This window comes from Petaurus breviceps, unplaced genomic scaffold (genome assembly GCF_028583685.1).
Source record: "Petaurus breviceps papuanus isolate PSGF00001 unplaced genomic scaffold, PetGlider_PUasm1.0 688, whole genome shotgun sequence".
NCBI classification, from domain to species: Eukaryota; Metazoa; Chordata; class Mammalia; order Diprotodontia; family Petauridae; genus Petaurus; species Petaurus breviceps.
In genome coordinates this window covers 27,704,647-27,730,861 of record NW_027186457.1, presented here as the reverse complement: position 1 = coordinate 27,730,861, position 26,215 = coordinate 27,704,647, and the positions used below count along the sequence as shown (strand labels likewise).

General features: G+C 41.9%; 2 protein-coding genes across 6 annotated transcripts in view; both read left to right on the top strand.

The window, feature by feature from the left end:
- Positions 1 to 26,215, top strand: part of MFN1 (mitofusin 1) — a 468,570-nt gene that overhangs the window by 394,589 nt on the left and 47,766 nt on the right. The gene's annotated exons all lie outside the window — the stretch shown is intronic.
- Positions 1,914 to 24,553, top strand: ZNF639 (zinc finger protein 639). 5 transcript variants are annotated; one of them, XM_069104827.1, is made up of 6 exons: positions 1,914 to 1,998; positions 10,911 to 10,992; positions 11,764 to 11,832; positions 12,908 to 13,018; positions 14,606 to 14,740; positions 14,821 to 24,553. In XM_069104827.1, exons 3-6 carry the CDS (start codon positions 11,775 to 11,777, stop codon positions 15,981 to 15,983), a joined length of 1,467 nt encoding a protein of 488 aa, XP_068960928.1. In that variant the 5' UTR covers positions 1,914 to 1,998; positions 10,911 to 10,992; positions 11,764 to 11,774; the 3' UTR covers positions 15,984 to 24,553. The 5 variants fall into 5 exon arrangements, with proteins under 5 accessions (XP_068960928.1, XP_068960931.1, XP_068960932.1 ...); XM_069104831.1 differs by lacking the exon at positions 1,914 to 1,998 and adding an exon at positions 2,204 to 2,499 and having other exon boundaries at positions 10,911 to 11,036; XM_069104828.1 differs by lacking the exon at positions 1,914 to 1,998 and adding an exon at positions 2,205 to 2,499.

The window sequence follows — 26,215 nt, the reverse complement described above, 5'->3', positions numbered from 1 at the left end:
TGAGGCACCAGAATGGTGGCTAGAGGGCTGACTTCCAGGTCAGGAAAACCTTGGCTCAGGTCCTTCCTCTAATGAATGCTGGCTGGATGGTTCTGGTTAAATCACTTAACTTTCCTGTGGCCTAGGCAACTCTAAAACCATAAATGGAAGAGCAGATGATCTCCTTTGGTTGATGGAGTGTTCCTATCCCACAGCAGATTGTTCTTACAGCAATAAAATTAGGGTCCTCTAATTAAAAAAAAATAAATAAAAAAGCTGACAGCTTGCACCTGTCTTGGGGAGGGTTGCTAGAATGGAGAGTGGATTAGAAATCATGCCATAAGAGGAGGCTAATAGAAGGAAGGAACTGGATGGTTAGCTTGGAGAAGAAAAGGCTGGGTCAGATCAGCTTTCAAATACCTGAAAGTATTTTAATATATGAAATATGAATTCATATGAATATATGAAATACATGCAGATCTACTGTAGGAGTGATAGGTCCTGTTCCATAGAAGTCCAGAAGAAATGTTCCTACCCTTTCAAAAATGTAATGAGTTTCTAAATTAAAATATTAATTTGCCTCTGAAACTCATATTATGTATATATACACACACACACAAATATACATATATATGTCGTATGTAGTTATTTACATTCTCTCTTTGGAATGTAAGCTCCCTGAGGTAACTGTTTTTGTCTTTCCTTATATCCCCATTTCTAGCACAATGAATGGCACATAGTAGGCACTTAACGCTTGTGGATTGATAGGAAGAAGTTCTAGGAGCAAATTTCCACTTGATATACAGTAAAGTTCCCTAAAGATTAACACTGCCCATATGTCATCTTACTGGGGAGGTGGTGATTTCCCCCTCACTGGACAGCTTCAAGAAAAGACTGGAGGACCACTTCTTGATTATATTGTAGAAGATGCTTGTTCAAGTATGGGCTGGACTAGAGGGGGTAGCTATGCAATGCAATGAATAGAATGCTGGACTTGCAGTCAGGAAGACCTGAGGAACAACCTTCTTTGGTCACTTACTAGCAGTGTGACTCTAGGCAAACCGCTTAATTTCTCTGGGCCTCAGTTTCCTCCTCTGCAAAATGGGAATGAACAATATTTCAAGGTAATTGTGAGGTTCATATATGCTAAGCTTTTTGTAAATCTTAAAGCACTATATGATTGCTTATTTTTTTTTATCATTATAATAAGTGACCTCCCCTAGGTGTCAACAGGTATAAGTAGAATTTACTAGCAGCCAGTGTGACCCAATGGATAAGACTGGGGCTTCAAGCAGGAAGACCAGAGTTCAAGTACATCCTGAGACACTGTGTGATTCTGAGCAAGGCTGCCTGCCTCAGTTTCCCCAACTGTAACATGGGGATTATAATAGCATCCACCTCGGTTTTGCTGTTAGGATCAAATGAGATATTCGGCACATAGTAGGTACTACATAACTACCTAGCTTTTAGTAATAGTAGGAGTAGAAACAAGTCTAATTGAGACTGTCTCCTGTATAAATAGGTTAGCCGTTATGCAGATTTAAAACATTACGGAAAGGCGAGCTGTCAATTATTAATATCAGTACTATCTGCTTCTGAGGCTCGTTCGTTGATTGATCATCCATCCATCCACGCACCCGTCCATGCATCTTTCCCCACTAGCCGTCCACTCCAGACTCCGAGGTCCTCAGACTCCACCCCTCCAGTCAGGTCGCGGGCGCCCGCAGGCGCAGGCGGGGAGAGGGGGAGGTGTCCGGCCCCGAGCGGTCCCACGTGGCTGAGGGCCGGCGCGCGGGCGGGCTGCTCGGCCCCTCCCCTGCCGGGGGCGGGGCGCGGGCGGTGCAGCGGCGCGGCGGGTCCGGCAGGGGGCGCGCGGCGGCCGCCGCCTGCGCCGGGGCTGGAGGCTGGTGGTCGTTCCCTGGCCGGTGTGCGTGGGACCGCCGCGCGCCCCCCTCCTTCCCCGCCGCCCCTCCCCCACCCTGTCTCTGGAGGCTCACGGCGCAGGCGCGGAGCCAGGCGGTGAGTGCGGGCCGCGGCGGGGCCGGGCCGGGGGAGGTGGAGGGTAGACGCGGGCCGGGCTCGGGGTCGGGGCGGGCCGGGGCCTCCGCGGGCGGTGCCCAGGGCGAGGGCCGGGGCCTGCGCGGGCGGTGTGGCGTGGCGTGGCGTGGCTTGACGCCCTCCCCGCGGTCGGCGGGCGGGCTCGGCGCGTGGCCTCCTCCCGGCGAGTCCGAGACGCCCTGAGCCTCGCTGAGCCACGCCGCGCGGGGCCTCAGTGGACCCATCCGCCGAGTGGGCGCGCAGAACGCCCGCGCCCATTGTACGGATGGGCAAACCGAGGCACCCGGGTGAGGCAGTGAGTGGCCGAGGGCGCCGGGCCTGGGGTCAGAGAGACCCGAATTCCGGTCCAGCCCCAGCCTCTTACAAGCTGTGTGACCCTGGGCCGGCCTCCCAACCGCCCTGTGCCTCGGTCTGTAAAGTGGGGACACGCTAATACTTGTCTCCCTAGCAGCGTGGCCCTGGGTAAGTCAATCACCCGACCTCGGCCTCGGTGACTTCACCTTTAGCCTCGGCTCGATAACAACCCGGGGGGGGGGGAGGGGTGTCGCTGCCATCACTATCCCTGTAAAGCGCATTCTTTGCGAACCTTAGAGCCCTGAGGGCTAGCATTTACTGGTGTTATTAATTATGATAATAAGGCCACTTACCCCAGGTAGCAAAGATCGCCTGCAGTAGAAGCAATATTGGAGGCCTGGCTCTGGCCTCCAGACTTTAGGAGTGATTTGTCCACTAGCGTTTCCTAAGTGGCGCTTCACCTGTGGGAGCCCAGGGCTGGGGAATGCAAAGAAAGAAAAAAAAAAAGCCAGTCCCTGTCCTCTAGGAACTTGTATCCAGAGGGAGATGGCTCCGAAATAACTATATCTAGAAGATAGATACAATGTAAATGCAAAGTAATCTTCAAGGGAAGGCACTTGGGAGAGGAGCTAGCAAAGGCCTCTGCCATAAGGTGGGTTGTGAGCTGTCTCTAAGGAAGAACAGAGAAGCCAGAAGGTGGAGATGAGGAAAGGACAGCATTTCTGGCATGAGGAACAGCAGATGCAAAGGCGTGGAGAAGGGAAAGTAGACCAGGGTAGATGGATCATAGAATGTTCTATGGCCATAGAAAGGGGCCAGGTCACTTGGGGTTATTAAAATGCCAAGCAGAGGAGTTGATCCTGTATTCTGGAAGTACTAGGGAGCCATTAGAGGTTAACAATTCAATTTTATCCAGTGTACCTTAGATCACTTTGACAGCTGAGTAGAGGATGGATTAGAATAGGGAGAGAAAAGACCAGATCATCAGACCCATCATTGTAAGTAGCTTCACTCTCTGGGCCTCTCATAGAGGGAGAGACACATTGCCACTTACTGTCATGTGGACAAGTCACTTAACTTCTGTCTGCCTCAGTTTCCTCAACTGTAAAATGAGTAACAATAATAGCACCTACTTGCCAGGGTTGTTGTGAGGATCAGATGAGATGATATTTAGAAAGTGTTTAGCACAGTGCCTGGCACACAGTAGATGCTTAATAAATGCATGTTTCCTTCCCCCTGCCCTTCTCTGGAGGTAGCACCAAAAAGAAGAGGTTAGCAGAGAGCCTAAGAAATGGACATTTGGGGTCCTGGAAGCAACCTAATGAGTATGAAAGCTGAGGAGTTTCTGAATTGGGAGCTTGCTGTCTGTCAGAGGGAAAAGCAGCCACATTGTCAAGAGGATGCTGTAAGCCGTGTGACCTTGGGCAAGTTACTTAACCCCAATTGCCCTCCAAAAAGCAAAAAAAAGAGGATGCTGCGGCTGCAGACACTAAGGCAGCATCCCCAGCCTCGTCCTGACCGGCCAGGCAGCATCGCCCTTGTGGATATTCAGACAGTGCGGGTTTGAGGCAAAAAGTGAACTGTTGTTTCAGGCAGCATCACAGAGTTGGGAGAATATCAAGCATGTAATGGGCTTAAAAGTCAAGCTGGCCTGGTGATCTGTGATAGGTCCTTCCTGCTCTGGCTGATCATGTGTGCAGCTCTTTGTAAGTGTTCAGACATAGTGTAAACGGGAGCCCCTATCAAGGCTGCATTTGGACAGCTTTGGTGGTGATTGACGCAGGCAGCATCTTGGGGTCTTGGGGGGGCCTTGGTGGAGCCTGGCCTTACCAGCTTCAACTGTTCAGAAACCATAGCACCTGCTGTGAGTGAGGTACTCTGCCCGGCCCTCAGGAGAGAAATTCCTCTTCCTTAAGCTACCTTCTGTAGCTTAACTGTACAATTTTGAGCTGGGCCCTAAACATCCCTGGGCCTCAGTCTTCTCATTTGTAGATCCGGGAGTTGTTTGAGATAACCTCTGAAGCCTGATGATTGCAGTAGATGAAGGGTCAAGTGATAGTGACTGCCAGGATGAAGCTGCCTGTTTGGGTGGGTCTCCTCTTATCTCTGTTTATTTGGGAAGATGAAACACAAAACTTCATTTATACTAATAATGGCAAATTGGGCCTTCTGTTTCTAAGTATGAGGTGATCAGGAATGGGTTGCTAGACATATATTTCTGTGATGCTGTAAGATTTACAAAGTTCTCCACTGCCCCAGTGAGGTGGGTACTGCAAGTGTTGATCATTTTACTGGTGGGGAAGCTGAAGTTCAGGGAAGTGAAATGAGCCCTTTTGGTCCAGGGTAACCAAGGTAGTGGGTGTCAGAGCCTGGTTTGGGAGCCATAACTGTCTCACCAGGGGAAGCAGGTAATGTGATGGCTACAAGCTCTGCATTTTACCTCAACTCTGGCTTTAAATTCCAGCTTGCTACTTATTACTATGTGGTCTAGGGCAATTCAGCAGCGGTTCATTTCAAGCACTTATTAATACTTAGCACTTATTATACCTACTGTGTGCAAGGCTTTGAGACCTCATGGAGCAGAAGATAAAGAGTCAATTTTAGAGTCAGAAAGACATGGATTCAAGTCCTGCCTCTGACAAATACCAACTGTGTCCCAGGATTCTCCTGGGCCATTCACTAAGCTGCAGAGAAGATACGGTACTGATGAGCAGTTTCAGAGGGAGTCTTATTATCTAGAGTTCCCTACACCAATGCAATCAGAGATTTGGTGCTATCCCTATCCCATGTGTTGGAAGGGAACTGTGCTAAACACTAGGGATAGAAAAACAAGCCAGGCCTGTCCTCCGTGAATAGAACATTTCTTTTTCGGGGGGTGGCGCACATGCAACATTGAAATACAGTAACTGAGGAAAGGGATGACACTCACAGGGATATCAGGAAATGCTTCTTACATGGAGCAGAACCTTGGTGGAAGTTAAGGATTTGAAGAACAGAGGATAGGAGGGAGAGAGAGCAGCCCAGGGATCGGGCCCACTTCGCCCAGAGGCATGCATGCAGGCAGGAAAGGGGATACTGAATTTCTCAAATACCTTGTCATCCACTCTGGCCTCAGTAGAGAGAGTTTGAAGTAAGGGGTGATTAAGAAAAGTCTTCAAAGGTAGATTGAAGTCTTATTTTCTGAGTTTTTGAGTGCAAATCATGGAGTTTGTATTTTATCTTGAGGGCTTCAGGGTTCTTGAGTAGGGGAGTAGGTTGGCCAGGTCTAGGCTTTAATAGTGTTCCTAAAAAAAATAATCAAAAAGTAACCTTGCAGCCATGTAGAGGATGAATTGCAGAAGGAGAGGGTCTAGAAGCAGAAGACCTATAGTTGGCTGTGGGCAGAGAAAGGCCTAAGCTATGGTGGGGGTCATATGAGAGGAGACAGGAACAATGTGAGTGATACTGTGAAGGTAGAATTGATGAGACTTGGCATCTCATGGGATATGGGGTGGAAGGAGCTGGAAGAGTTGAGGTGTGACCTGAGTGCTGTAAGGGTGTTGATGCCCTCAACAGAAATAGGGAAGTTTGGAGGAAAGTTCAGTTTATTGAGGAAGTTAATGAAGTCTGTCTGGAAGGTTTTCACTTAGAGAAAATTGTGGGATATTGGGGGGGTAAATGTCTGGCCTGCAGTTAGTGATGCCATTTTGGGGGTTAGGAAACCATAAAAGGCAAACTACTTACCCTTTCTGAGCCTCAGTTCCCTCACTTGTAAAATGAGCTGTTTGCCCTAGATGATCTCTAAGGACCCTTCTGCCTCTAAGATTTAGGATCTTGATTGGTTGGAGCTTCTGCCCTGCTTTCTGTTTGCCTTGGCTTCTGGTTGCTTCATTGATCCATCCCTCTAGGACAAAGAAAGCATTCCTCGGACTCAGTTCTTGGTGATTGTGTTGCCTTTTGATCCATTCCCTTCTCTGTCTTCCTTGTCCCACTTTGTGTGGGATCTATTCAGATGTTGTCACACTGGCTTCTGTGGGCAGTGCCTCCATTGCCTATTCTGATAGGCCATCACTGCCTGTCGGGATGAAAATGATACCTCCAGTATCTACCTCTCAGGACCCTTTTTTTCTGATGTGAATGGGAGCAAATGTACTCCTTACTAACTGTGCTAGAGCAGGACATTTCCCAGGGTAGGAAGCTGGCCTTTAGTGTTGGATGGTCCTTACCACAGTGTTGCAAGGAGGGTTTATATGTGTGAACATTGACTGTATTGTTGGAAACATCTCATAACTGACTGATGAGAATGAATCAGTGAGTGAAGAAGTTATATTAAGCACTTATATTGTGGATACAAATAGAAAAAAAAAAGAGCCCTCAGTGAACTCACCTTCCAGTAGAGTAGGCCTGTACAACCTGTGGCCCACAGGCCGCTGATGGCCTGAGGGCACATCAAAGGATTTCTGGCACTCTTGGAAAATGTAGAGGAAAACATCTACATTTTTCTGAGGCAGCCCAAAATCCTTTGATGGGTCACAGGTTGTATTAGCCTGAAATAGAGGGAAACAGCCCATACAGGAGTGTTCAGAAAGTAAGCCCTAGTGGTCTCCTTGGCAAGGAGTCTAACTTGACTGAAGTGTAGAAGAGATGCTTTCAACCATCAGCTTTAGAGATCATCTCTTCATTGAGAGTTTGGTCATCTGCCCTTGAGTCCTTCTGGCACGTTAACACTGGGTTTCACTTTGTTTTTAATAACCTTGAAGACAGAAGAATAAGTATAGCGTTTTTTTAAAATACCCATTTCTGTAATACTTTAAGGTCTACCCAGCTCTTTCTTTACAGTACCTTATGGGGCAAGTGGTACAGATGTCATCATCCACATTTTAAAGAGGAAGTTGCAGTGCTCACAGGTTGTGACTTGCCCAAGATTACATCATGTTAGAGCTGAGATTTGGTCCCAGCTTCTCTGAATCCAGATCTTTTCTGGGGCTTTGCCATTTTGCCAGCCTAAATGAAACAAGAAAGGACCTCCCCCTCCTTTGAGGTTAAGGAAATTGTGGCCCACAGAGCTTGTGATTTGCCTGAAGTTACCTTGATGGTACATGACAGTGCTGGGATTCTAACTCAGCTCTTCTGCCTTCGAATTTAGTTTAAAGCACTTACTATCTTTGTGCTCAGTGCTGTATTAAGTGATAGGAGAAAAGTGAAGTAACAGTGCTCTGCAAAAATGTGCAGTTATCCCTCCACGTTGAAACTTTCCCTAAGGTTCACTAGATTGCAGGTTAGCATAAAAAATTAAATAGGAATTTGGGGGGGGGGGTGTGGAAGCCACAGATGACATGTGAAAGTTAGCGGACAACACAGAAAAAAATTAGAAACTCAGAAATGCATGAAGTATTTGTATAGTATTGTATAATCATATTTTGTCTTTCAATACCATGATAATTCAGACTTCTTTGGTTTGGAGAGGGGGCTCAAAAAATTTTACCCAGATTTTCCAGTTGGCAGGAGAGGGGATGTGTACCCCAACTCCCTTGATGTTGAAGGAATAACTGTAATTGCTGTTATTTTTGCTGTTGTTATGCCAAGACAAAACAAAAGTCTGATCACCAGAAACTTACATTCATTCTATTGAAGGAGCCAGCATTTATGCACATATGAGATGTAGACAAAATGTGAGGTGATTTGAGGGCAGGAGTAAAGCACTGAATCACCAGGAAGAGCCTCTCACAGAGGAGAGAAACTCAGTATTGTAGGAGTTAGGAAGGAGTGCATTCCAGGCATGGAGAGAGGCCTATGAAAAGGCTTGGCGATAGGGCCCAACGATGTAATGAGTACAACAAGAAACTAGTTAAATTGGTTGAACCAAAGAATATTCAAAGATGGCTAATAAGTAATGAGACTGGAAAGGTTAAAGCCAAATTGCAAAAAGCTTAAAATGCCAAACAGAGTTTGTGTTTGGTCCTATAAAAACAGCAGGGAGTCACTGGAACTTATTGAGCTGGGGAGTGACATGGGTAAAGCTATGTGGTAGGAATATATCACGTTGGCATCTTCATGTAGAAAGTGCCTACAATGTGCCCAACTCTGTTCCTAGCTGAGATACAAAATAATAATAATAATAATAAAGTCAGTTGTATCTTTGTATCAAGTGCTCACAATTTAGCTAGAGAAAACAAACACAAGTTAAATAGCAATAACATATCCAGACAGTTTGACAACAGTAGCATAGGGGCTTGCACATAGCAGGTACTTAGTAGATATTTGTTGAACTTAACTGAAAGTCTGTATGGTTGTCTTAGAATTGACATTGAGATGAGACAGAGATGGAAGGTGGGTAGGTATGATCAGGAAAGCCCTAACCATGGATGATAGGACTGAACTGAATTAAAGGGGTAGCTAGGTGATGCAGTGGATAGAATGCTGGGCCTGGGGTCAGGAAGACTTGAGTTCAAATTCAGCCTCTTACACTTTCCTGGCATTGTGCCCCTGGGCAAGTCATGTCACCCTGTTTGCCTCAGTTTCCTCATCTGTCAAATGAACTGAAGAAGGAAATGACAAACTGCTCCAGTATCTCTGCCAAAAAAACTCCAAATGGGGTCAGGAAGAGTCAGACATGACTGAAAATAACTAAACAACAATAACAAAGAGTAAGTGGGATCCTGGATCAGGGCTGAAGTACAAGCTTTTGGTCGCCAGGAATGGACACACTCTTAACCATTGTGATGAGTCTGTGTCTGTCTATCTTTTGCTCTCTTTCCCCTATTTTCTTTCCCTCCCTTTCTACTTCTCTCTCTCCCTCTCTCCCCACCTCTCTTCCTCATCAATTCTACTTCTAGCATCTCTTAAATCATCCCCTTTTCTCAATCTGTCCAGCCTCCACTTCAGTTCTGATGGTCATCACTGTTCACAGACTTCCACAGGAGTCTGTGAATTCATTGCTCCCCCACTTCTGTTCTTTTCTTTCTCAGATCTGTCACACAAGGAATCTAGGAAGATTCTAGTTCTAGCCACTTTGCTCCCCTAAGATTCCTCAGTGGCTCTCTACAGTGCCATCTACAGCCTGACTCAATTGTCTTTCCAGACCAATTATTTCAAATTCATTCCCCTAAATCCTCTCAGCTCTTCTCTCCAAATAGATCCATTTGTTTATTCCCCAAACTCAACATCCCATCCCCCCTCAGTCTTTGCACAGCCTTTCCTGAATATTTAGAATGTAATCTCTTCTCATATTTACCTCTTAGAAGACATTCATTCATTAGAATCCTTAGTTTCCTTCATGGTTCCTGGGTTCGATTCACAGGTCACTTAGGGAGATCTTCCCTAATTGCCTTCCTCCAATCACATGGTATTTTTAGTCTTCCTCACTCAGTACAATGTACACTCCTTGAGACCAGGGTCTGTTTTTCATCTTTGTTTTTATATCCCCAATTCCTCACATATAGTAGGGGTTTAACAAATGTTTTTTGAGTTGGATTAAATAAAGGAGGATTAGTATGCATTTGTTTCCCAGCCCCGAATGAAAAGCCTCTCTTATGGGAATGGTCACTTTGCTTATCTCTTTCACTCAATTGAATGAGCATTTCTTAATTACATGCTTATGAGCACCTAAGGGTGCTTTGGGGCTACTGGGTGAGGCCAGGTACTGGGGATCCAAAGATGGTGAGAAAAATTGACCCTAACCCCAAAGTTACATATGTGGAAATGCACAGCTCAAGTTGTAAAGCAGTGTGACTGTTCTTTAAACCACAGAAGAAAACCCACCTGTCTTTGTGCCATGAACCGTGGCGCAACAAAGATGAAGCAGGGATTTAGTCCAGTCCAGAATGAGAAGGTCTGTTTCCTGCTCCAAGAGGCTGTTAGTGATCTTCCATTTCCCCAGAATTTGAGATTCTTTCCTGCAGGTGCTCAGATTCTGTCTGCTTCAGAAGTCACCCCAGCGGTGGTTAGATAAACAACCTGTAGTTAGTGAGCTGTGTTCAGAATGATTGTCATCACCTGTGCATTGTGATTCTTCTTCTGAGGCTTCTTATATTTGTACAGCCTACTAAGCTATATACCTTCACAGGTTCTCAAGAGATTGAGGGAGATGAGACGAAAATGCAGTTCTAGGTGAGGAATCAGTTGGAAAGTAACAAGAAAAGTTGTGTGAGAGCATATAGATGTCTGATTTTGATCACAGGTTCCTAGGTTTAACACTGGGTGGGACCTTGGAGGTCAATTAGTTCAACAACTCCCTCATTTTGGAGATGTAAGGCCTTTACATGAGACCTCGAGAGGTCAAGTGACTTACCTAGGGTTACACTGCTAGTAAAGGTCTGGGGCATGAGTTAAAGCCAGGTCTTCCTGATTCCTCATTTAGTGCTGTACTACCCACCATGCTGCTAATAAGTCTAGACCACCTCAACTAAATCCTCAAATAAAAAGTTTACTTGTTTGACTTTCCTTCCATTCAATTTGGTGTTTTAGGCAACTTGGTTTGGGCTTCTGATGGTATTCTTATATCTCAGAAACTTCTCTTTGTTTTTGTTATATATCACTATATTCTGGCATTTTTTGGTGTCTTGTGGTTTCCTGACCTTTTTGTTGTGTTTTATTTACAGGTATTTTCCCTCCTTGTGGAAGTATTATAACATAGCATTCCTTTGTTGTTCTTCCAGATTCTATTATTAAGAATTTCACCAAGTAAGTTAGTTGGAGAGGAATTCATCATTTTTATAGCAGTTTTGGTAAATATAATGTTTTCATATTGATAGCTCCAGCATTGAGTGGTTTTCCACATGGTCTGCCTGGATCACTGGTAGAATGTCGAATAGGACTTCAGAGTTGAGCAAAGGAATTTCCTCTAGAACAACTTTGGATTCCCTCTAGTTCTGGGAACCAGGAGTCATTGTAGATTGGCTCTAGGCATTTAGAAGGAAATCTTAGATGAGTTTGGAGTCTGCAGTAAGGATTCCAGATTGTGTAAACTCTATCTGTGGAATTAATTGTCTGTGTAATAACTAATGCAGCACCATAGGCTTAGGGTTTTTTTTTTAATGGATTTGTAATTTTTATTGAGTATGAGGATTTTTAATGAATTAAAAGCACTTTTTATTTATAACAGATAAACAACTTGATAAAATAGTTTGTAATTGTCAGAAGTAGTTTTGACGTGTGTGTGTGTGTGTGTATGTGTGTGTGTATGTATGGTATAGACTGAGAGAGTATTTCCCACCCAAACTAAGAAATAAAACTGCAACCAGTATCCTAATTCAGTACTTGGAAAATAAATACAAAACATAAGTAGAAACAATTTAATATTCTTTTATGAAGTCGGTTATCAGTTGACCCATAATTTCTAAGTTTCTTGTTTCCTTTTTTAAAAACTGCATGATAGCAAAGAATCTTTGTTTCAACATTAGCTGGTTTTTACCAATTCCCTGTTTCAATTAAATTACTTTCATTTACTTTTAGATTAAAAAGATATGAATGAACATCCTAAAAAAAGAAAAAGGAAGACTCTACACCCTTCTCGTTATTCAGGTCATTATATAATTCGTTTATATTAAAACTTATTTATGAATTAATGCAATTTTTCTATAAAATTTTATCTTGGTCTCTGTTGAAATTAGATAAAGTTTGTTAGATCAAGGTTGAAATGCAAAGATGATGATTTGTGTTATTTATCTGAATGTTTATAGTGTAATTCAAACAATATGTTGATCTATTTCATATATGTATATGTATGTATGTGTATATATGTGTGTTTCTGTCTTTATATATTCTTTTGCAAATTAGTGTTTCCTTTTCCCATCAGAAGATATTTTGCAAACCAAATATTTTTATCGCATCCTAAGAGATAACACAGTCCTGGGTCAGTTATATTTAAAAGCTAACTCTTTTGTTGATTGTGTAATTTTGGCTCCTATGGCTTAATTTGGCTCTGTGCTGCATAAGCAAGGAGTGACTTAATGACAGGAATGATTTGGTCTCTTTGGCATGTAGACTGTGGCATACCTTGGTGTTTGTGATAGGCCCGGGCCTATTAGTTGAATCTGAATAACAAGGGTTCTTTATTACTATCTTCCTGTTGTTTCCACATCACTTAAGTACCCCAGTCAGAACTGAAAGGCCTGGGGTTAGCTAGGTGGCACAGTGAATAGAGCACCAGCCCAGGAGTCAGAACCTGAGTTCAAATCCAACCTCAGACTTGCTCGTTGTGTGACCTTGGGCAAGTCACTTAACCCATTTCTCCCTCCAAAAAGACAAAAAACAAAAACAGAACTGAGAGGCCTCAAAGAGCAAATGCTCAGGGTGATCTCTGCCCCTGTAAGCAGAGGTCTTAAGGAAGGTTTGAGGGACTTCAGGTCTTTGTGGTGAATTCATGTAGTAGCAAAGGCTTCTCTGGTACATCTATAGGCTGCAGATCCAAATAAAAGGTAAATGTATTTTAATGGTATCTTATTATTTTTTCCAATCTCCTAAGTATTTCTCCTTGATGAGAAATACTAGAGTTGATGAGCTGATCAAATATCTAAAGGAAATAGTCATGTTTTTTAAGTTTACAGATTACTTGGCTTGGATGTGACATGGATATGTCATTTTTGTTTGTATTCAGATTCTACTGGAATAGCCAAAATTGCAGATGGATTCAATGGAATTTTCTCTGACCATTGTTACAGCGTCTGTTCTATGAGACAACCAGATTTAAAATATTTTGAGAACAAAGGTAAATATTTGAAGTGTATTTTAACTGAAATATATTTATTTAAAGCCCATGTAAATATTTCCCTTTCTCACTTGACTTGGAAATGTGGATGAGAATAGTGATTGAAATCATTCAAATGAATCGAAATTTTAAAAATTCATCTTAAATATGTACATAAAATCTCACCTGACCCCTTGACCAGTTGTCCAGTGACTTGAGTGGCAAAAGCCTAGAAAGTGGATGTGGGTCCTAGTGAATTACTCACCCTTAGTTCCTCTCGTTCTCATCTACCCACCCTCTCAGCTTCTTGCTTCATTTTGTTCGACTGAAGGAACAATGAGAATAGAGAGCACAGAGTGAGGGAATCATTCAGCCCACTTACAGCATGACCCCAGTAGTCTTGAGTGGTTCCTTTTGACTTCTGCTTCCCAAGTCTTATTATTCACTGTTGAAACTTCAACAGAAGAGAAGAACAGTTCTGGGGTACAACCTCGCATTTCTATCCCTAGATCTGGAGATTTTTAGATCAGGAAGGAACTTGAGCAATCCAGTTCACCTCACCCCCAATTTACAGATAAGGAAACTGAGGGTCACTGAGATGGAGGGATTTGGTTCTGGTCACTTTAAAAAGGTATGGGCAGGGCGGCAAGGTGGCAAAGTGAATAGAGCACCAGCCCTGGAGTCAGGAGGACCTGAGTTCAAATTCGGCCTCAGACATTTAAGACTTACTAGCTATGTGACCTTGGGCAAGTCACTTAACCCCAATGGCCGTCCAAAAAGAAAAAGAAAAGGTATGGGCAGCTAGGTGGCATGGTGGACAAAGTGCTGGGTCTGGAGTCAGGAAGACTCATCTTCCTGAATTCGGATCTGGCCTCAGACACTTAATAGCTCTGTGACCCTGGACAAGTCACACTTAAACCTCTTTGCCTCAGTTTTCTCATCTGTAAAATGAGCCAGAGAAGGCAGTGGTGAACCACTCTAATATCTTTGCCAAGAAAACCCCAGTGAGGTCTTGAAGACTCAGACATGACTGGAACAACTGAACAACAACATAAAGTCAGCTTCACAGCAGAGGTGAGGACCCAGGTGTGTCTCCTGGCGCACTGTGTCACTCCCCGGGCTGCACCTGGGAACTTCATTAGTGGGTACACAGTGAGGAAATTCACTCCTTATACAAGTCTGCCACTGTAGTGCAGCATGAGGTTGTGGAGACCTTCTGTGAGCTCTGAGAGGCCACCCAGTCAGTGTCAAGACAGGCCTTTCTCACCAGGCCTGCTTCACATTTCTCATGTCCTGCTGCCCTAATCTGGGGGGCTTTAACCTATTCTAGCCTCAAAATTTGGGGGCTGGAGAGTAAAGATGTACCCCAAACTCATGAATTCAGTAGATTATCCCTGTGTACCACAGAAAACAGTGCAGTTGAGCGCCTCTTCTATGAAGGGAGAGAAGGGAGGAACAAAGCAGGAGAGAGAATATAAATCTCTTTTCATGTCTATTGAATTCTCATGATGTATCTACTTTAATGCTTTAAATCTTTTGTAAGAAAGTTAATCCTTGAACATTGTTCTGGTGTCAATTACAGCTATTTCTCCCATTTCCTTTTCCCAGATGAAGATTCTGATACAGAGACATCAAATGACTTGCCTAAATTCACAGAAGGGATTAAAGCAAGGAGCAGAAACCAGAACCACTTGGTTCCCAGTCCTGTACTCAGGATCCTAGATCATGCTGCCTTTCCTGCAGGTTAGGAAAAGTCATTGTTTTGGCATTTTCCAGGGGGCTAGATGCAGTTTTCTCACTCTTTTGTCTTTCTCTTCTTTCAGAGAAACCTGCAGATATTGAAATCTGTGAGGAATGTGACTCTCCAGAGTCAGTTCGCCAGCAGCCTCGGGGGGAGAGCCCTATCGAAGTGCGCACAGCCGAAGATGTGCCCATTGCGGCCGAGGTGCATGCTGTCTCCGAGGATTACGACGTGGAGACCGAGAACCTGTCATCAGAGAGCCTTCAGGACCAAGTCAGCGAGGAGCCCCCTGCTAAGCTGTGTAAAATTCTGGACAAGAGCCAGGCCTTGAATGTCACTGCTCAGCAGAAGTGGCCTTTACTGAGAGCAAACAGCAGCGGCCTCTACAAGTGTGAGCTGTGCGAGTTCAACAGCAAGTACTTCTCCGACCTAAAGCAGCATGTGGTCCTCAAGCACAAGCGCACTGCTGCCAACGTCTGCAGAGTCTGCAAAGAGTCCTTCTCCACCAACCTGCTCCTGCTGGAGCATGCCAAGCTGCATGAGGAGGATCGCTACCTGTGCAAGTACTGCGACTACCGCACCGTGCTCCTGGAGAGCCTGAGCCAGCACATCGCCGACGCCCACTTCAGCCACCACCTGTACTGGTGCGAACAGTGTGACCTGCAGTTCTCCTCCAGCAGCGAGCTCTACCTGCACTTTCAGGAGCACAGCTGTGACGAGCAGTACCTGTGCCAGTTCTGTGAGCACGAGACCAACGACCCCGAGGACCTGCACAGCCATGTGGTCACTGAGCACGCCTGCAGGCTGATGGAGCTGAGTGACAAGGAGAGCGCGGGCGCCCCCGCCGGTGAGCACGGCCACTACAACCTGCTGGGCAGGATCACCTTCGACAAATGCAAGAACTTCTTTGTCTGTCAGGTGTGTGGTTTTCGAAGTCGATTGCATACAAATGTAAACAGGCACGTGGCCATAGAGCACACAAAGATTTTCCCCCATGTTTGTGATGACTGTGGGAAGGGCTTCTCAAGCATGTTAGAATACTGCAAACATTTAAATTTACATTTGTCCGAGGGGATTTATTTATGTCAATACTGTGAATATTCAACAGGACAGATTGAAGATCTTAAAACTCATCTAGATTTCAGGCATGCATCTGACTTACCTCATAAATGTAATGACTGCTTAATGAGGTTTGGGAATGAGAGAGAACTTTTAAGTCACCTTACAATCCATGAGACAGCTTGATTGTTTTTTATCCCAATTTGCAGAGTGTTGGTGTAAAATAATAAATTCACTTTTTATTAGAGAGTCTACAATTGATGGTTTTAATACTGATACCAAGGAGGGTTATAGGCAACCATATTTATTTATTTATTTATTTTGGCATTGAGGGTTTTTTCTGGCTTAAGTGTGTAGACTTTACAGCATGTGAGGGCATCTTAAATATGCTGCTGTCAGTCTTGTCCTCTCAGATTCTGGGTTGCCTGACAATGGCCTGTGCTCACTCTTAGGTATCAAGGAGAGAGGCAGGAAATGGGAAGCTTGGGGAGGAAAGATAAATAAGCTATTATTATCCCTTAATAACTTTAACTGCCTCAGGCCTTTTGAAAATACAAAATCAACATAGTTGTTCAGTTATCAGGTATTTTTATTGTAAAAAGTCATCCGAGTACCTAAGTACAAGAGGGATAGGCAGGATAGAGGCGGTGTGTGTGTGTGTGTGTGTGTGTGTGTGTGTGTGCGTGCGTGCACGCGCAAATGTGTATCTGTGTATGTGTATGTGTATATACCTGTGTATATAATTAATCTATTTCTAGGAAGAGGACCCAGACCTTCTGCTTACTCTCCCCTCCAGCCATCATTCCCAAGGCATTCAAACATCCTTTCTATCTAAATCTAAAATTATAGAAATGCTCTTAGCTATGATAGTTTAAAAGAAATTCTTTTTTAGTAGTAGTTTCTTTAAAAAAATCACATCCTTCTGCCCCATCCTCTAAGCTAAATTAGTTTTGAAAAGTTGTGTAAGATAAAGCGCGTTTTTTTGTTTTGTTTGTGTTTGGTTGGGGGTGTTCGTTCGTTTGTTTTGTTACAGACCTGGAATTTCAACAGGGTAGGAAACTGTGGAAAACTTTAAGCCGTACCAAGAGATACACTAAAACCCTAGGATACTGTAAGGGTAACACTATTTGATGGTGATATGAATAAAGTTTCACAAAGAGATTGCAGACTTGGAGCTCATAAGTATTTGGCTTAAATGTATTTCATGGTCTTAAAGTTCAGCATTGTTGGAATGTAGTTTTTTTCTGCATCATGGTTGGCTTTTAGTTGTCAAAGTCTTTCACAATCCAACTCTGTTTCTCATATATTTCTGCCTTGGTATAATGTGTCTTCTGATTTCAACATATGTGGTTCACCTACTTAGCACCTCCAATTGCGAAATCCTAGTGTCCCAGTGGCTTCTTAGGATCAGGGCCTTGGCATTTCAGAATGTTAAACTTAGATCCCGGTGTTAGAGAGAGCATTAACCGAGCCCCTTCATACTGTGTTTTTTAACCCAAGAAAAGTAACGTGATTTACTTAGTCACGCAGCAACTAAGTGGCAAAATCTGACCCCAAATCTGGGTTTTTTGCTTTGCTTTGTCATGTTCTTTGCTCAGCCCACTTAACTTTTCATCAGTTTGGGTATCTTGGCTCCATCCATTCAACATGCATATCCAGCCCAATGGAACTGAGCTGTAGGGAGCAGAACTTTTAAAATGGTCATGATAATTAATGCTTTATTTTTTTTGCGTTGTGCATTTTGGTCACAAACTATGACTGTTGGTGACCAAGTACTCGACACTGAATAAGTGAGGATTAGGTAGGTGAGCCCCGTGGAAGAGTCCTAAGAAGTATGAGTAAATCTGTGTTACACACGTTCTGATGAGCCTAGAATTGAGGTTCTCACTGTCAGGCTCAGATGGGGCATTCTTGGCATTGTCCCAATTTTCAATTTAACGGTCCATATTTATTTGACAGTAAATTGCTGACATAACTTAAGATTTGTCAGTTGTTTTTAGGTCTGTAATTTTCACTTAGTGAAATTATTTGGAAAACTATGCTTCTTTTCATTTTTACCATAAATACAGACCTAATTTTTACTGCGTCACTTGTTCCTTGGTTCCAGGGGCACGTGGTTGATCATGCTTTATAGAAGTCAATACAAAAGAATTCTAACTGGAATCTTGGCAACAGAGGACAGCAATGTGGTGTGCCTGCCTAAGAAGAACTTGGCTTAGTGTGCTCTCTCTCTCTCTCTCTCTTTTTCTCTCTCTCTCTCTCACTCTTGCTCTCTCTTGCTCTTTCTCTCTCTTTTCCACAATGAAATAGTTGGTTTTTTGGGAAGAAACATTATTTTTTAAATTACAAGGGACTTCTCCTACACTCTGTAAGTTGAGAAAAAGTCCTTCTATGGCCAATTAGGCTGTTAGGTTTCAAACTTTTTTTTTTTAAGTTTGCCAGTTAGGTTGTTAGGTTTCAATTCTGATTATTGTTGATGGCTGAATCACTAAATCCTGGTGAGTTTCTTCATTCTCTTTGGCTTTATTCAGAAGATGCTTTAATAGTGTAGGTGGTATGTTATAGGCATGTCAACATACTTTTTTTAAAGCACCACACAAAAATATAGTACAAAAAAATAGCTCTACCACACATTTCTTCATCTCAGTGTCAGTCATATAATAAAGGATGATAAGGGCTGGATCTATTTTATATCTGCCTTTTATGAGATTCTCTCTTGATTACTGAAGAATTTGTGACGTACGTTTCACATTTGCCTACAACAGTAGCTTCTGGCTACTGTTCACCCTGAACTGCTACTATTAATGGAAAAAGTCTGATTCATATATCTCCAAGGCATTGGTGATATGTAAATTATGTATAGCTTTTTTTAAAAAAAAAAAAGTAATAGAAAGCAAAGATCTTTAGAAATCAAAATGAGATTCTAGAAAAAGAATAGATTAATCATAGTCTTATTTTCTGATTATTGCCAAGTTTAATGATCTAAGAGTATTTGCTACGTCAGTATTTACTTCCCGGTTATACATTCCACACCCCCCACACTCACACACACTAAATATCTATGTCCACCCCCAATAATTGTCTGAAATGTAGAAATGAAACTAGACTTAATGATTTTAAATTTTCTCACTCTTAGCTCTTCATTTCAGTTGCAATGAATTAATCTCTTGAGAATTATAAGTGTGAATTACAGAAATGAAAAATACATTTCATAACTTTTATATTATAAAATTCTGCCTCATCTTTACTTACATTTCCTGTAAAATTTTTTATACTGCCATAGTTTTCTGATGAACAACTCTTAATCCAAGAGTAAGAGAACAAGAGAAAGCTCATCATGGTAATTACAGAGCAGAAATGGCAGTCAAAAAGCTTGTAAATTTTCTATTTGTGTTGAATGTATTTATTAAATAGGAAATTTTATATATAAATCCATATTTAAAGTATTTATACTGTGATATTGTCTTGTTAATATAAAGTTACAAAATGGACATATGCTCATAATACTTAATGTTTGAAAAAAGTTGATTTTAATCTTTTACTCATTGAGTTTGGGGGTATGATTTTCTCTAAATCAATGATCCTCCATTGTGTATAAGAAAGAATTTTCTGAACAGTGAATTCCAACATGGAAGTATCATGAATTATCTTTGATGATGACATCCTCTTCCGAAAAGTACCACTCATATAAAACTACTGGAAGCCTGAATAAAAAGGAAACAACAATACTTGTTTTTAAATTTCCTCTGCAGTATAAAAATAGGAATTATGAAAACTATTTAAATGCTAGTTGTAATTTTTAAATTAACATCTTTAATTGCTGATTAGAAACTTTGTTAGTTTGTGTCAGCATACTAAGATTGTATGATTTTCAAATAAAATATCCTTGCCCCCAAATCAGTCACAGAACCCAAAGCAACCACTGTGAATTAAGAAAATAAATCTTTTAGGGGTGGCTAAGTGGCACAGTGAATAGAGCACCGGCCCTGGAATCAGGAAGACCTGAGTTCAAATTCGAACTCAGACACTTAACACTCACTAGCTGTGTGACCTTGGGCAAGTCACTTAACCCCAATTGCCCTCCAAAAAAACAAAGAAAATAAATCTTTTGAACAGTGATTGTTAACTGAGTGTATCATCATATAATCATCTCATTTCTATAATTTGAAAAATAAGCACCAATGATTTCTAAAGGGAATTTTCAACATATTAAGCTGTTACAAAGTAATAAAAAGAGGCAAATTATTTCAAGCTATCATAGTATGGGTAGAGAAATGAATTTGGAGCTTGAGGACTTGAGATCCTGGCTGTTACTTGTTTCCCCTGTGAGTCTGAGCAATTCAGCCTCTCTAAATAAGCCTCAGATATTTTTGTAAAATGAAAGGTGAGATGATCTGTAAAGTCCCTGAAGCTTTCCTCTTCCTGTGATCTGATCATCTTTGTAAGACTCAAAGATTCAGATGAAAGACTGTAACCTCACCATGATGAGGTGTAGTATCAAAGAGCTAGTTCTCTGTTTTTGTGAGGGTCAGTCAGAATCCCGTGATTCCTAATCTTCATCATACTAGCCAGTTGGCATCAACAAGTAAAAACAATTCCTGTTAAATATTCAATGCATTTGTTCCTGTTCTTGGATTGAGAATGCTGATGAGTAGCGTAGTTGGAATCACCTTGCCCAAACTTGATTTTGTGAGTGGTCCTTTTAACCATGTGCTTCATCAAGTCCCTTCTCCAGCAGGTTGCCCAGGCCTACTTGGCCTACTTGTCCAGCACTCTTTCCATGGTTGCCCCATGTACTTTGTTCAGTTTTATTTATTCACTACCCTCTTGTCCTTCCCATTCCTCATTTTACCAGACTATAACATACTACACCTTAGATCTTCCTACTTTCAACTCAAGCTCTCTCTCCCAGCCCAGTTTTAAGAATTTCAGAAATTCTCCAGAAAGCCAAAAGCATTTCTTAATGACTAGTTATTTTTTAATTTGAAATTTTTTAAAAGCTAATTCTTTCCTCCCTCCATTTTCTGAACCTCATTCACTTTGTACCCTATACCATGCCAAAGACACTTGACTTGTATATTATGTAAATGCATACAGTATTATACGTGTGTATATAAATATATGATGTCTGTACAGTTTTGCCCTGCCATGTTTGGATATGTCAAATATATTTCATTTTAGCTTGTGAGTAGTGGGCTAATTTGTTAAGTGTACAAAAGAATACCATGCAAGTCTTAATAAATACTTTTAAATGATGAAATGTAGTGATTAAATTACTTCTGATCAAAACTCATTTAACTTAGAATTGGCATCTTCATGCATATGATTCCCAGATCTTTATATTTCTTGGTTCTTATTCTTATCTAACTGTTCTTTTCACACTCCCCTTTGCTAAATTTTCATCTAGTAGGTTACACACATTAACTAAGGAGTCCCCCCCAGGCTCTCTTCTAGGCCCTTTTCATTTCTCCCTCTACTATTTTACTTGATAATCTCATTAGCACCCAAGGATTCAATTATTTTATGCAGATGATTTTCAGTTCTGTGTACCCCATCCTAATCTCTCCAGATTTTTAGCATTACCAATTTGCTTTTGGTGCTAAATGTTTGTAAGAATAAGAGCCATTCACCTATTGATACGTAGTCTAAGGATATGAACTGGCAATTTTCAAGAGAAGGAATGCAGGTATCTCTCTAACCACATAAAAAAAAATGCTCCAAGTAACTAACTGTGAAATGCAAATTTAAGCAATTCTGAGTTTCTGCCTAACACTCATCAGATTGTTAAAGATGATGAAAAAAAGGAAAATGATAGTGAGGGCTTGTGGAAAAGCAGACACATTAATGCACTGGTGGGAGACCTGTAAATAGATACAACCATTCTGGCAAGCAATTTAGAAATAGTCAATAAGCATTTATTAAGCATCTACTATATGTTAGGCACTATGTGAAACACTAGGGATGCGAAGAAAAGTGAAAGATGGTGCCTTAAGGAGCTCACAATTTATTTGGGGAGATAAAATAGGAAAAGTACGTACAAACAAGCTATGTACAAGATAAATAGGAAATCATCAACAGAGGAAAGGCACTAGAATTAAGAGGGATTGAGAAAGGAATTATACAGTTATTTGACCCAGTTCCATCCCTGCTAGGCTTATACTCAAAAGAGATCAAACAAAGTAAAAGGTCCTTTGTATACAAAAATATTTATAGCAGCTCTTCTCATGTGTGGGGAGCCCTACCTTTCTGCAGCAGGGCTGAAAAAGAGTTGCTTACCCAGAGGCTTCGAGAGGGTGCATAAAAGAGAAGGGACTCCAAGAGTGGTGGAAAATAGAGCCATTTTTATTACCCAACATACAAGCTTTTATAGGACGCTTCCTAATTGTTTTCCTCAGAGGACATTGCACACTTCTTTGTTCCCAGGCCAGGGGTATAAGCCATGCTTATATTGAGGACATAATGCTCACACCTGTGTGTTTGAGCTCCTTCCTGGGGGATGAGAGACCGATCCAGGCCTGGTAGCAGGCTCTTCAGCTGAGAGGGCTTATTTGGCCATCAGGGTCAGAGTCCCACTGGCCTATGGTCCTCTGCACTAGTGGAAGTAAAAAGGAAAACAAAAATAGGAATTAAGGGATTGCTTATTAGTTGGAAAATTACTGAACAAATTATGTATGAATGTGATGGAATACTGTTGTGCTCTAAGAAATGAGGACATAGATGATTTCAAAGAGACATGAAAACACATTTGTGAACTGATTCTGAGGGTAGTGAGCAGGGCTAGAAGAATAATTTGTGCCAAAATAACAATACTATAAACTTTGAAATATATAAGAACTCTGATCAATACTATGACCATCCATATTTCCAGAGGCCCAATGATAAAGCATGCTATCTACCTTCAGATAAAGATGTGATGGTTTCAGGTGCAGAGTGAGGTTTTGTTTTTGTTTTTGGAATATGACCAATAAAGGTATTTGTTTGAGCATGCATAAAATTGTTATGAGGAATTGGTTTTATTTTCCAATGGGGTGGGCTATGGAAAAAAAGAAAATAGATTTCTGTTCATTAAAAATATATAACTTGGGCAGCTAGGTGGCACAGTGAATAGAGCACTGGCCCTGGAGTCAGGAGGACCTGAGTTCAAATCCAACCTCAGACACTTAACACTCACTAGCTGTGTGACCTTGGCCAAGTCACTTAACCCCAACTGCCCTGCCCAATTCCACCCTCCAAAAAGCAAAGCATATATATACATATATATATATATATATATATATATATATGAATGAAATGTAAGATATATAGATATATCTTACATTTTAAAAATGTCCTGTGGATATCTCAAATTTAGCATGTGCAAAAAACAAAACCAAATAAATCTCATCTTTCTCTCCAAACCTGCCCCTATTTCTAAATGCCCTATTCATGTTGAGGATACCACCATCCTCCCAGTCATCCACAGATGCAGCCTTGGTGTAAACCCTGACTCCTCACTTTTACATACCCCACACTTTGAGCTATTATTATCCGAAGCTTTGTGCCTGTAATAGGAATGGAATTTAAAGATCCCCCTGTATTGGCTTGGTTTTTGGATTGATTGTGTTAAAACCCAGAGCTTGTGAATCCCACTTGTGGAATGGACTTGTTGACATGAAAAGAGAGGGCTGAACTGGGAGGCGGCTGGTGACATAAATTTAGAGAGACACAAGAAAAGAGGGAGGCAGAAGAACTTTTTGGAAGCAGCACCTTTGGAGGCAGAGAGAGACTGAGAGGATTGCTGAGGGCCACTTTGAATTGCCCAGGACTTTTGAGAGCTGCCACCCAGAGCTGCCAAGGACTGAGGAGACATGCTGTTATGCTGGTACTTTGTCTGTTTTGATGTTGTTTTCCCAGATTTGTCCACTGGTGAAAGACAGTCCTGTTGTTGCAGAGGTTTTGGAAACTTGCTGTTGGTTCAGAGCTCCCGAGACTGTTCTGCAGACAGAGGGTGAATTCTGTCCACTTGTGAAGGACAGTGCTGTTGTTGCAGAGGTTTGGGAACCTTGCTTTTGGTTCAGAGCTACTGAGACTGTTCTGCAGACAGAGAGTGAATTCTGTCCACTGATGAAGGACAGTGCTGTTGTTGCAGAGGTCCTGCAACCTTGCTGTTGATTCAAAAGCCCTGAAGAAGGATTTTCTTGTTGTATGTTTACAGAAATCCTAAAAGAGGGTTTTGATAATGTTTTGAGGGGTCCTAGGACTGTTCTGCAGACAGAGAATGAATTAATGAAGACACTGGCAATGTATCTTGTGGCCTTGCTAAGCTTTGTCTCCCCAGGAACAAGTATTGCTGAGACCTTGCCTCATGTCAAGATGAAGAAAAGACCGCTCTTTGGGTATTAAATGCTGTGTTTAAGCTTGTTGTAACTCTGGGGTAGATTCAACTGTAATCCAAGGGTGGGGAACTTTTGACCTTTTTGTGCTCTGTGATTAAACAAATGAATGTACTTTACTTATGATTGAAAACTAATCTCCATTTGAGAAGAGGGGCTTTGTGATGGACTAAATGAATGTACAGCCTAGGAGTGGAGTAGTATTTAGAAGAGGGACTTTGTGACTGATTAAATGAATCTAATGTCCAGGAGTGGGATAGTACTTGGAGATTATTAAATTATACTTGGTAAATGCTGTATTTTGAATTATGCTATATTTTGATTCTGTCTGTTCTTAATTTGTCACTGAATAAAATGGAGAGCGCCTATGCTGGTATTTTGAACCTTGGGAAGTTGCCTTTGCTTGGCATTACAGTGCCCTCTGCTCTTTCTCTGTACTCTTAATGTACTGACCCTTTAGGTACTTCTGACTTCTATGGGAGGAAGACGAGCAGAATGAGGATGACTAGAAATGGAGGAGGAAAAGGGTCTGGGTGAGAGCAGAAGTAGAAGGTGAAGGACCTGAGGAGAAGGAATTGGGTCCCCAATGAAGAACTTGGAGCAAAGGATGGATGGTGCAAAGAGGTAAATTTAGATTTGAGGTAAGAAAAGGAGAAAAAGGGGCAGCTAGGTGGCACAGTGAATAGGTCACTGGTTCTGGAGTCAGGAGGACCTGAGTTCAAATCCAGCCTTAAATACTTGACGCTTAACTAGTTGTGTGACCTTGGACAAGTCACTTAACCCCAATTGCTTTGCCTTTCCCCCTCCAAAAAAAAAGGGGGGTGGAAGAAAAAGAAAAAAAAGGTCAAGTCACTTAACCCAATTTGCCTCAGTTTCTTCATTTGTAAAATGAGTTGGAGAAGGAAGTGGTAAACTACTTCAGTACCTCTGCCAAGAAAACCCAAAATGGGGTCAGGAAGAGTCTGACACAAATGAAAACAACAGCAAGGGCTCACAGGAGACAAAGGGGAGCAGTAGAACATCTCAGACATGGGAGAGTTTGTGTGAGAGTTGAAAGTCAGGAGATAACATGTCTTGTCTAGAGAAGTGAAATATACCTGCTTAACTAGAAGATAGAGTTTTTGATGGGAAGTAATATACAACTAGTCTCCAATGGTAACTGCAGCCAGATCATGGATAGTTTAAAATGCTAGAGTTTGAATTTCATCTTAGAGGACATAGGGAACCATTCAAGTTAGTCAATTAGCAAAATGAACTTGAGGTTCATCTTTTCCCTGTAAGTGTCATTAAGACTTGATGGCATAAGACATTGGAGTAGAGAATATAACCCTGGTCACAGTTCCAGGGCAGAAAAGAGTGCTTGTGGTCACTTACCAATCAGAGCACAGGTCAGGAGAGTAGTAAATACACCTCTCCTTAGATCATCCCACCTTGGAATAACTGAAAGCTTACAGACCTCCACAACTAGTTGTGAAAATAACTGCACAAAAAACCTGAAGCTTGAGACAGTACCCCCTCCATCCTGGGAGCATAGCCCAACTTTAATATAAAGTTAAAAGTCAAGAAATAGGCTAGAAAAATGAGCAAATAAGAAAAAAAGATACTGACCATAGAAAAATACTATGGAGACAGGGAATATCAAACCACAAACTCAGAAGAAGACAACAAAGTCAAAACTGCTATATTCAAAGCCTCAAAGAAAAATATGAATTGGTCTCAGACCATGGAAGAGCTCAAAAAAGGATTTTAAAAATCAAATAAGAGAGATAGATAGATGAAAAAATGGGAAAAGAAATAAGAGTGTGTAGCAGCAAGCACCACGACGTCTCCAGTGTGTCTGCCAATACAGGTTCTTGGATCTGCTTTGATAAAGGAAAGCAACTCAAAATGGCTTAACAAGCTTACTTTAATCAGTCAGACATATATCATTTACCTTGTTCAGGGGAAAAAGGTCAGCACCCCGAACTTCAAAGTATACAGGCAGAATTATCAAGGCAGAAACAGATCAAGTAGACAGATTTCCAAACTGTCCAATCATTACATCCA

Bases quoted from the DNA above. Each gene is read 5' to 3' on its own strand.
- ZNF639 (XM_069104827.1), top strand. From the start codon at position 11,775: ATGAATGAACATCCTAAAAAAAGAAAAAGGAAGACTCTACACCCTTCT. The intron at 13,019-14,605 runs GTAAATATTTGA...TCCTTTTCCCAG, and splicing joins AAAATATTTTGAGAACAAAG to ATGAAGATTCTGATACAGAG. The intron at 14,741-14,820 runs GTTAGGAAAAGT...CTCTTCTTTCAG, and splicing joins TCATGCTGCCTTTCCTGCAG to AGAAACCTGCAGATATTGAA.